Source organism: Glycine soja, chromosome 15 (genome assembly GCF_004193775.1).
Source record: "Glycine soja cultivar W05 chromosome 15, ASM419377v2, whole genome shotgun sequence".
Classification (NCBI taxonomy): Eukaryota; Viridiplantae; Streptophyta; class Magnoliopsida; order Fabales; family Fabaceae; genus Glycine; species Glycine soja.
The window spans coordinates 1,878,603-1,890,898 of record NC_041016.1 but is presented as its reverse complement, the minus strand read 5'-3'; the positions used below and the strand labels follow the sequence as shown (position 1 = coordinate 1,890,898).

At 32.4% G+C, this 12,296-nt stretch overlaps 1 protein-coding gene across 3 annotated transcripts; it reads left to right on the top strand.

Moving 5' to 3' along the window:
• Positions 1–3,850: 3,850 nt before the first annotated feature.
• LOC114388038 (protein FLX-like 3) lies at positions 3,851–9,663 on the top strand. Of its 3 annotated transcripts, XR_003661449.1 has the most exons (6): positions 3,853–4,032; positions 4,200–4,751; positions 4,866–5,029; positions 5,181–5,260; positions 5,351–5,599; positions 8,902–9,663. XR_003661449.1 is itself a non-coding variant. In XM_028348375.1 (5 exons), the coding sequence occupies exons 2-5, from the start codon at positions 4,210–4,212 to the stop codon at positions 5,432–5,434; spliced, it is 861 nt and encodes a 286-aa protein (XP_028204176.1). In that variant the 5' UTR covers positions 3,851–4,032; positions 4,200–4,209; the 3' UTR covers positions 5,435–5,711. The 3 variants fall into 3 exon arrangements, 2 of the variants coding, with proteins under 2 accessions (XP_028204176.1, XP_028204174.1); XM_028348375.1 differs by lacking the exon at positions 8,902–9,663 and having other exon boundaries at positions 3,851–4,032; positions 4,866–5,020; positions 5,351–5,711; XM_028348373.1 differs by lacking the exon at positions 8,902–9,663 and having other exon boundaries at positions 5,351–5,711.
• The last annotated feature ends 2,633 nt before the right edge of the window (positions 9,664–12,296 follow it).

Sequence of the window (12,296 nt, the reverse complement as noted above, 5' to 3'; positions counted from 1 at the left end):
TCAAATGTTGGTCCATTAAGAGGATAATAGGAATCCTATTAGGTTAATACCTATAAGAAAATTATGGTCTCCAATATAATTCGGATTCTATTATATTTGATATATTATAAGAATTTCCTAAAATTACAAATAGATGTTCATTAGATCAAAAGACAAACCAGCAGGTATCGGTGCAATGCAAAAGAACGTAACATTCTAAGTTATAATTTCCTTAGGCTGCTAGTTAATCTCATATCATGTACCAGCCAGTCTTACTTGTGGCGACCTGAATAGCCAAAGGCTGTGTCTCTCACTCATTACTTCAAGTTCTATTTCTTTATGGGTAAAACCATTGAATTCAATTCTTTGTACATATCAATGTAACTGTATCGTAAAAGAGCCCGAGGCTGCGTAAGGCAATCAGTTTCACTAATTTTTTAAACAGGTCTTTATTTTAAAAAAATATTTAATGGAGTCCTTGTAGTTCTAAAAGAATTTAAACTAGTCCTTGTTAACAGACTCCATGAACTTTTGTTAAATTATAGGGACATATTAAAAACTTCATGTGGTTTAGCAAAAGTTAACAGTGATTAGCATATAAGGAGTTATTTAAAAAATTTCAGAAGCATAAAGACTGTTTAAATAACTACTTATAAACTATGAGGAGTGAGGACCTACTAAATTATAAGGACTTGTGGAATAATTTAACCAAAAAAACTATTTGCATTGAACGGTGTCTTTTATGCCTGGTTGCACACTTGACACTTATGCTAGAGGAAATGATATTTTGTATTAACGTACAGAGTTGTGCATTTGTATCTTGATCCTTTCTGTTATTTTGTTAGTGACAGACGTGAAGGATGTGATAAATTATGACTTCCCAGGATCACTTGAGGATTACGTTCATCGCAGCTGGTGCCTGAGGAACTGCATACACATTCTTCACAGAAGGCGAGGTTACATTATTATCTCATTTATTTGTCTCGCGGAATGTGCTCGTGCCTAAAGGAGAAATAGGAAAAATAGGGAAAGAAGATATTCAGAATTTTCTAGTGTCTAAGGAGGTCAAATTGAACTGGCTAATTCCAATTACAAAAATAATTTAATTTTAAAAATATTATTTATTTTAATTTTAGAAACACGTATAATTATACATAATGATATAATCGAACAAATACAATATAATTGTGAAACCAACCTGATTTTAACCGATCAAAGTAATGGATTAATGGTCCAACCGATAGGTTAGTAATTGGTCTGGTTTGATCCGATATATATTAAAAATTCAAAATCATATATATATCTATTATATAAGTACATAACTATCAAAATGAGACATCAAAAGTTCTATACTCCAAAATCCAAAATAACAATATATAATAATAAGACATCAAAATAACATCGTAGAGGTGATCTATTTTATTTTTTTTTTGTAAAACCGGTCGAGTCGGACCGATCCAGCTGAAATTCGACACCTAACCAGTTGAATTTGATCGGGTTAATTGCATGACTGATCCAATAGTGAAACCAATCCGATTAAATCATCGGGTCCCGATCAAACCGACTGACCGAACCGAATCGAGTTTCACAACTATAAAATACAATATAAAAAAATCAAATATAAGCCAAATAACATCAAAACAAATACTAAATGATACCTTAATACATAAAAAAATGGTAGTGTTGCAATAGGTTAGATAATAATTTGACCCAAATATAGTGAAATATTTGCAACTCATCATTAAAACAACACTATATTAATTAAACTAATTCTTAATATTTTCAACTGCAACAATTACCAACTTTATTTATACATTGTGAGTCCGTCGCATGGATCAAGTGAAACCATACTATTATATCACTAACCATGTTCATAAACAAATAATCGACCTCTAATTTTTTTGTTATTTTTAATTGTTTCGTTTTTTAAAAAAAGTTTCAATACTTGCATTTTACATTTTATTATCTATGCTTATTTGTGAATATCACGCATACATAATATTTGTTGTTTTATATTAAAATGGAATAAGATATGAATTTTATAAGAGAGAAAAAAGAAGAGTATAGCACAATTTTTAAAAATTAGAAAATAGCAAATTTAGGCATAATTTGATGGAAGGACTGTACTATAGTCAAAATATATAAAACTCAATATGATGAGCCTAATAATGGGTTTTTGAGTAGGATTATTGAGATTGTTGGTTTGATTGTCGTTATGGTCTTTGTATACTAAAATAATAATATATAATTTATTAAGTTAGTTAAGATTTAGTTTTTAAATTTTTTAGTTTAACAAAAATAATATGTTAAAATATTTAACAATTTTTAATTCTCCATTAATTTTTTCTTAACAATTTTAGTCATTTAATACTTATGTGACAAATGTCTATATTAACACCATAAATGATAATCACATCATAGAAAAATCATTGTGTCATGTGGCACCACATGAAACCCACGAGGTTGACACATTATGTTTACCTATGGTGTTATGTGATGGTCATGTTTTGTGTTGATATGGATATTTCATTTGTTATGTCAACATTTAAGTCTTAAAATGCTTGTTGGACAACATTTCTTGCTTTCCAATGCACCAAATGTGAGAGGAAAAAAAAAGAAATTTTTTCTATTAAACGTAAAACTTTCAAACATGTATTAAATTTACTAATAGAAAATTAACAAAAAAAAAGTTACCAAAAGAATAAAAATTGACCTAATTGATGAATAAAAACTTAATTATTCCTAAATTATTTTAAGACTTAAATATATTTTTAATCTCTAATATATATCTGAATTTTGATCACTTCTAAATTTTTCATTTGCATCTATTTCTAGATATTGAAAAAGTTTTGTTTTAGATCTATATCGTCAATTAAATGATACGTGTCTGTTAAATATTTGATAACGTGATTTGTGATGGCTAAAAAATTGTTCATATTTGTTTCAAAATCAAATTTGATTTTTCTAGTAGTTAGAAATTATTAAAATCAATTAAAGTAAAAAAAAAAATCAAACATTGAGAATTCTCCTCTTTCGCACTCTCATCTTCCACTTTTGTCACCCACCACCCCCCCAGCTCCTCGACCTCCTCTGCCACTAGCCTGACTCCTCCGCCCTCTGCCTCTTCCAATGGGCCTCCACCCAGCCCAACTACTCGGCCCACCCTTCGTCTTCCACGAGCTCCTCCACCAACTCCCACCTCCCACCACCCTTCTTCCTTGAAACCTATGCCACCTCCCACCACCTGCATGTTGAAATCAACCCCTTCATCCTCCTTATGGACAACGAATTTGCTGTCAAACCCAACACGCGCTTCAACAACGTTGCCCTCATCAAATCCAATAAGCTCAAGCTCATCGAAATGCTCCACTCAAAGATGGTCGTTGACACCGTTTCACTTAACGTCTCCACTTTCAACATTGCAATGACGGAAGATGATTGCAGTGGCTAAAACCCACAGTGGTGGTGGAGTGGGGCCCCATAGTGGATCAGCGTCAATGTTGATGCAAAGGACGCATGAGTGGTTGAAAGCGGTGGCGCTAAGGAGGAGGTGGTCGGAGAAGAGAAGAGAGAAGGAGATGACCTTCTCTCAAAAAAAATTGAGATATGTTTTTTTTATATATAAAAAAAACTAAGATATATTTTGAAACAAATACTAACGATTTTTGAGACACGTCGTGACAATAAATATTTTTAACAAATATTAAAAAAATAGATTTAAAATTTTATTTACCAAAGATAATAAAATTTGGATGTATATCTGAAATAAAAAATATATTTAAGCCTTATTTAAAAAAAAAATTATATAGATAGATGATGTTTTGTTGAAAAGAGAGATTGGTGATGTAACGACGCCGTAAAAGCCAACGATACAATACAATAGTGCTTTGGGATCAATCCTTTATTCATTCATTCATTGTAGCGTTCTTGCTGGGTTTGCCGTGTTTGCGTTCTTTGTTCCATCGGAGAAGACCCTTTTCCCTTTTAGCTTCACTCTTTTCTCTCTCTTTATCTGTCAACGATCCAAGTCTACTTCTGAAGCATCTTTTTACTGTATGTATGAAACGAATTTAATTGAGTTTTATTTTTCATTGTTATGGTTATTTTTATTATTATTCTTTTCGCCTTTTCTTCTTGTAATTGTAGTTGCAATTCTAATTGTCAGAATATCAACATTTTTGCAATTGTAATCGAAATTGTATCTGCGTTTACCCTTTTAGGTCACTTGACATGGCATCAAGACACCGTGTTCACAGAGAACCCTTGAATGCTCGAAGGGGTTACCCACCGGAAGGGCCATATGCTCGGGTGGCTCCCATGCCTCGACCACTGCCTCCTATTCCTCCTCATCCGTCTGTGTTGGAAGAGGAACTTGAATTTCAGCATGCCGAGATGCGAAGGCTCGTGGCAGACAACAGGAGGTTGATTGATGACCGAATGGCGTTGCAGCGAGACCTTGGGGCCGCTAAGGAGGAGCTTCATCGCATGAATCTTGCCATTGGTGACATTCGCGCCGAGCATGAGGCGCATTCGAGGGAGCTTGTTGAGAAAGGCATGAAGATGGAGGCTGACCTTAGGGCAAATGAGCCTTTGAAGAATGAGGTCATGCAACTGCGATCTGAAGTTAAGAAACTTAACAATCTCAAACAAGAACTGACAGGGAAGGTTCAGACACTCACTCAAGATGTTGCAAGGTTACAAGCAGACAATCAACAAATTCCTATGATGAGGGCTAAGATTGATGGCCTGCACCAAGAGCTAATGCATGCCAGGTGCGTGGCTCAATTGCTGACAGGGTTTCCGTTTTCTTTTGTCAAACCCTTTTGTGGTAGGTATTTCCTCATCTGTATGCTTAAACTGATGATGATTTCATTTTTGTTTTTCAGAACCATGGTGGATTACGAAAAGAAGGCAAACATGGAGTTCATGGAACAGAGGCAGTCAATGGAGAAAAATTTGGTTTCCATGGCCCGGGAAGTTGAGAAATTACGTGCTGAGCTTGCTAGTGCTGATAGCAGACATTGGGGTGCTGGTATGTCAGGTATGACAGGTATGACTTGTTTGTTATATTGTCCTTTTTGCAGAATTTTGTATCCTTCAATAAATTACACCCGTGTATTTATTCGCAGCTGAGGTTGTTAGATAAATTACAAATTGTTGTTCTTTTGTCCCTTTGTTTCATGTTTGCTTCATTTATGAAGGTGGGCCTTATGGAACAAAATTTGGTAGCCCAGAGGGTTTTCCAGCTCCATATGCAGATGGATATGGCAGTGTTCACCTGGTATGTGTTCCTTAATTTACAGATTTTAGATTAAGCACTCCTTAATTTGAAGATGGATATGGTGTTCACTTTTCATGTTCTGCTGTTCAGGGTGCTGCAGATAAAGGTCCTATGTATGGGGCGGGTGCTGCCTCAAGAAAGGAGCATGAGAAGCCACACATGAATCGTCGTTGAAATTCAAGTTATTGCTATTGGTGATGAAGAAAGGCTTGCTATCACTTTGCCTTCTCTATTTGCAGAATAGCTGAGATTGAGTTTGATGTCCTTCTGTGTATGCATGCGACAACAGTGGTCATTTTATCTGGAACTCTGGATATATTTAGTCCTAAACTGGCATATGTAGGTTTTAGTGTCGCTTTGCTTTTTTTTAAAGAAAACATTGCTGCAGTATCTCAGTTTATAATTTAGTATGATGGAATTCTTCACTTTATCTATCTTCCATTGATACATATTTCATGTTTCAATTATTGTTATGTTTTTGGTTGCTTATTGTTGTCTTTCTTCTGGGTAAAAGTTTGTTTTCTGTTCATCATGAGCTGGAATGCAGCATTATAAGGTTGAGGTTTTGTAACTCCCATGTGCTGAATCATGCGGGCTGAAGTTAAATAGATGAGGGGTTTGAATGGCTAGCATTATTACAAGACTATGGATATTTTGTTTCAACTTTCAACTGCTGTTGCATATGCTCCTTGTTGAACTCCTGGCAATATGTTGAATGAGTGGTGTTGTTGAATGCATTTTGTGTCAAGGATTATGGATGTGTGGTTTTGGAATTAGTCTACTGGGTAATTACTACTTTGTCAGAGGAGTGACCACATGTAGAGGAAATTGAAGCATATTTTATATTAGGTTATATTTTCTAGTTTACTCAAGTGAACAAAATGAAAAGTTGCTCTTTTTCTACAATTAGAGTATGTTTCTGTTAGGATAGTGTGATAGATTTAAGTTTTTAACTATTTGTAAGATTGGATAAACCTTGCCCAGAAGTGCTGGAGATGTTGGTGGCATGTTGGATTTCATTTGGCTATAGCCAGTGGACTTCTGCAACCGGTAAAACAGGCATCATCCTGCTCAAATTATTGGAAATATAAATTTGGGAATGGCTTATGTTGGGAATGACTTCTGGGGTGTATATAGGACACCCTTTTCTTGGAGATGAAGTTGCAAGCTCTCAATGACGAGTGGAATTAAATTTTTTTTCATTTTCCGGAAAAGATGCTTGTATTGAAGGTGGCTGTACTCACTTTTGGAGTTGATTTATTTACCTACGCAGAACATTTAAGTTTGGGAGTATTCAATCATTTTTGTTCCTTATCTTCTATGAGAAGTTTCTGTTTCTGGTAATAACTACTACATTTTCTGGCATGGAGGGTGACTGGTGAAATGTGTTGCTTTTGCCTTAAAATGGCATTGTTGATGACACATTTGCATTGTAGGCTATAACAATGTGCTGGGGCATGTGTTTTCCTCTTTAGATAATCTGGGATTCTGTTATGTTTGTTGATTGTGGAAAACCAATAATACAATGAATGCAGATGGAGTGGATACATATATAGATGTATATTGTACCTATTGTTCTAAAAAATCTGAATTGTTCAGTTAGACCTTTTGGGATTTCAACAAGTTTTACTTTGACTACTGAGGGTCTAACACAAATGTCCTGCTTTACCTGGAATTGGGACTGGCTATGAGATTTTGTAGGATAAGACTTATGTTGTTGTTGAGATAGACCTTGAGTGCTTTAAGTTGGTTAATACTATATGGAGATTGGTATCAATTACAAAGTATTGTTTTACATGAGAAGCTGAGTTCATGGAAATTTTACATTCACCCAGCTAGATAGTAGTGATATAGGTCTTGTGTTGCTCTTGCAAACTATTTATTTGAAGTGGACCAGAAATTGGCTGGTAGGATGAGCTTACATATCTGCCTAGCTTTAGGATTTCAGGGGGATGTTATCCATTTTATGCCATTTTTAATATTGAACTGGTAGTGTTGTATCTCATACCATCACAAAGTTTCTCATTCTTTATACCGGTTGAGGTGCTGAAATCTCTTTGGTCAAGGTCCTCCATGATATGCTGGATTCTCGTATGTTGCTAGATTCACTGTGGAATATCAGAAGAGAAGGCTTCGAGCCTGCGATGTGTGTGAAGGCTAGCTGTTGATCTAAAGCTCATAGGCAAGTATTCTGCTTCTCTTTATCGGTCTGAATGATGTAACAAATGTAGAACTTGCTATTTGTTACCCTGCTGCTTACAATCATGTACGGTTCAGTATTTTGCTTATTATGAAACTTAATTGTTGCACACCTGAATTAGGGTATATTAGTGTTAGATCATCTTCTGGTTTTGTTTCTAGTGATATCATCTAACCAGAAGTTTTAGTGTAATGATCAGGAATTTAAAATCTTAATTCTATATTAGTGTAATGATTTAATATAATGCTAGTTGTCAATCTGTCCTACTTAGAATCTCAAGAACTATGATCTTCTATATGCTCAATGATAGGTTTCAACTGATACAATGCAAAGTTTTAGAAAAGAATAAAGGCAATGAGCCCGTATTTTATTGATTGGGTTTGCTGGTCAATGTGACCATAGAATACAGTGAGATATTCAAGAGACCTCTCCTCTCCTAACAACTTCTGAGTAAATTCTTAATTGCCTAACTACATCCTCTTCTCTCCCTATTTATAAGCTATTCAGTTGCAACTGTGTTTCCCCCTCTATTAGCCCTTACATATACTCTCTTAACCATTGGTCTCCTATCAATCAAATAGTTGCATACTTGGAGCGGTCTGAAGTTGCAGGGTGGAAAAGTTCTATATGCAATGTTCCTATAGGTCTTTTGGTTGTTGTTAGGCTTCTAATATGAGCAAAGGAACATTAATCAAATCATTCAATATTGTTTGCTTCTTTTGGATTGCCGGACCACCCAGTTAAGTTGGATGCATTATAGCTAAAGTTCAGCGTTTACATCTTATAGATTGCATTTATTTCCAGTGGTTGGTTGAGTATACCAGTTGTTATTGGTACTTTTCTCTGCAAGGGATTCATATCTAGCAGAATTTGGAATTTTGGAGATTACTTTGTTGAAGGACAATCAGCTGCGGCTAGTTTATTTAGGTTATATTTTAGTTATTATTGCTGACTTCAACATGAATTGTATGACTTGGAATCTGCAGTCTCTGGAATAAGCCTGACTGAGAGTATTAAGGAGACAAGATGAATAGTCAGCTTCCTTAGTGAGATAAGGGTCTTGGGATTAGCTATAATGTTGATCTGATTTCCACCTAGATCAAAGAATACCTGCATTCATTTCTTTTTGGGTAAATGCTTAAGCAATTAGCTTCATGAATCTTTTGAGGTTACTTGAGCACTACTTTATCAGGATGATGGATGCTAGCAGTCTCGTGGCTTACTTATTTAGTTCTCATCAGATTTGTTTGCTTATTATATATAATGATTCTTTTGTTTTGTTCAGAAACCACTATTTCTATATAATATAGCATTCAGCAGTATATTCTTTCACTTGTCTTTTATTATGCTTTCTCATGTATTTCCCCTGCTGAACTTTGTATACATATTCAATTAGCTTGCCATTTATTTCATCCTAATCTTATATTTATTGTGGATGCAGATGGAAAGCTGGGATTCTTGTTTGGGACTGAGAAGTAACGAAAAACCCCATATATTTATTTTGAAGAACACTGGTAGGTTCTTTATTATTTCAAAATGTGAAATCAGTTGAAGCTTTTATTTGACTGAAGAACCATTGGTCACTGGTGGATGCATGTATTTTACCTGGCTGTGATGGATTGAGATAAACGCATTACCACGCGTTTGTTGTGTTGGATCACATTATTGTGAGATTGGAAATGAAAGCTTTGGTGGTAAGCAACTAAGCATGGGTTGTTTCTAACTTACAAATGTTAGTTTACTTTGCGAGATGGATCATGAGTCCTTGCTTGAGATATTACTTACTGTGTCGTGTCTGAGGGATGCCTCAGTATCTATCTTGACCTATTGTTCAGTACATGCCCAAATTCAGATTGATTCTACTCATCCACCACCTATTGTTTTGAGGCTGGCTCGAGAAAATGAAGCCTCTTTTACACTTTTTTTGTTGTTCCTCATTGGATTTGGCATTTAAAGATAGTCATGTTTGCAACGTGTGGAATAATATCCATGCGAATCCTACACATTGCAGACAACTCAGCATTTCATATTTTGTTGATTTGTGTTATCTTCATGCGTGGACAGCTTTACGTTCTCATCTTGGTTATGATCAAAGCTGCTCAACAGGAGTTGAGAGACTATTGATGCGGATGGTTTCCAATTTCTTACCCTTCTATTTCAGTTTTCTGTTTCCTTAATGGTTGATTTTGGTGCAGTTGCTTTTGATCGTGTGATTGCGGTTTATTTTTCACTGAACTAGATGCCCGTTACTTATTAGGTTTTACTATTTTAAGGGTTATAAAGTTGTGGCCGAATTTTCTATTTGGTCTTGCAAAAATAGCATGATTTTTTTTTTCATTTGGTAACTTATTTAGTATTTTGTAAATTCCTTTATCCATTCTTATGTAGTTATTATGCTAGTCTTTCGTTAGTTTCGAATAGTTTTTGCATACTTTTTAGTCCTAAATAATTACGATTTTTTCTTGGTATTTGCTTTCATTTTTTAAAGATGGTCTTTCATTATTTTTAAGCCAAGTAGGCATTAACAGACAAACATGAATGGGAATCTAACAAAGGGATTGAATGGGAACAAACATTTTGTATAGAAGAACTTCATTGGATAATTTTTTGCAGAAGCATTTAGAGAAGAAAATAAAAGTAACATGAGTTAAATTTTATTTATAAGTTAATATTAACCTATGTATATTTGCTTTTAGAGGAGTTAAATAAGAGAATTTTTTTTAAAAAAATTGGAGTGTATAAATTGTTTTAAATTTATTTTATTTCTTAAAAATGTAACATTAATTTTTGTTTTTTGAGAAGGCCAAAATTTTACCAATACAGAGGAACAAAATCCAAGTACAAGGAGGGCCTTAACTTTTGGAATAAAGTATAATTGTTAGTGACTGATGAGACAAGAGTAAGCAACAGACCACGGAACATTCCAAATACCTCTGCACCCTGCAACATATAGAAATAGAATATAGGATAAAAATAAATGGACATTTAATTTTAAAAGACACCTAGAGGTATACACCGGAGAAAGAAAAATATTAGTACGATAAACAATAATGATAAAAAAAATAAATTTTTAGATAATAATCTAAAAACGATCTATTTTCATATATGCAAAACATATTTAAATCATACATAATTGATGTTTTGATATCTATGATCAATGTATATATGTAATATGTTATATATTTCTTTACTTTACCTTCACTATTCTTTGGATCCAAAATATATATCTTATCATTTGTTTTTGTTGGATTCTTTTTTAATTTTGTCTAAGTATTAAATGTATGTATCTTAACTCTTTAATCTCACTTTTAATATTATTTTATTAATATAGTTCAGGTGGTTAAATATGATAAATTGATAGTGAGTTATTGTAAATTTCAAATAGTATTTTTTTATTTCTACTAATAAAAAAATATCTTACTAATTTAATGTATTTCTTATTTTGAATGATAAATTATCTTTAAAAAATAAATAGGATAAATTTTCTTAAATTTATATAAAATTAAATTACATATATGTTCATCAAGTTATTTTAATTAATTTTTAATTTTTTGACAAGTTTACTAATTTATTTGATCAAATAAAAGTATTTGAGAAATGATTTTTTTTATTAATTCATAAGATTTTCTTTTAAACCTAACTTAAATTTAGGAATATCATTTTTGTTTTTATTTTCAATAAAATAATAAAATTTATCATTTATCATTTTTTTGAAATTAAATTATTTATTTTGATAAAACTCTTTCAATTATTTTTCAGATTGATTTAAATGTGTTTTTAATATATGAAAAATAGTTCGTTTTCAAATTACTGTTTAAAAATTTATTTTGTCAAATAATTATCTGAAAAAATTTTATGTTTCAATTTATTACTTGACAGACAGAGAGTGTCACGCGTCATCAAGTCTAATCACTGATACATTATTATCACGTCATTGAAGATGATGATGTGACAATAATGAATCAATTATAAGGTGTGATGATATGATATTCCGTTTGTTAGATCATCACTCAATGGAAGATAACTAATGACAAGTAGTAAATTGAAATAATTTTTTTTTCTAGGTAATTAATTAAAAAAATAATATTAAATAATGATATGAAAACAACCTATTTTTTAAGTATAAAAAATTTAATTAAGCCTAAATAATATAATATGATAGGTAAAGAAAAAAAATTGAAAATGTTGTTGGGATATTTCATATTTAGGAATGTCTAGATAACATTGGTCTTTGATTATAATTGTCGAGACTTACAATAATTGATGAGAGTAAGCAACACTTAAGACCACAATACACCACCCCATAGACCTCTTCACCCGTAACATACAGAAGCGTGAATAAGGTATGCTTGATCTCAGAGAATCTCGTGCATGAAGAATACCATAATTAGAATTCCGCTTTAATGTAATAGCTGAGTTATCATTGTCTTTTTCTTGTATAACCAAATTGTAATAAAAAACAATCAGTATTTCAGTTTGTACATTGTATAGGATAAATATTTACTTAGAAATAATTAAAATTTATAATAAGTAATATTTTTAAATATAAGAATTATATATATTATAGTTAAAATTTATAATAAATAAATGTTTTTAGATTAAATAGAAAAAAAACAACCATTGAAATACTAATTTTACTTAAAGACCTAAATCCTTAAACCCAATGGTAGAATAATATCATTATTAAATAACACCAAAAATAAAATTGTAAAAATTAATAATATGTTTAAATTATAAGAATATTCAAATTATATCATATTACTGTCAAGTTTAAAGATTTAAAACCAACCTATTTAATTAAGGAAACATTTAAGAAGGATTGTTTAAATTTACTTA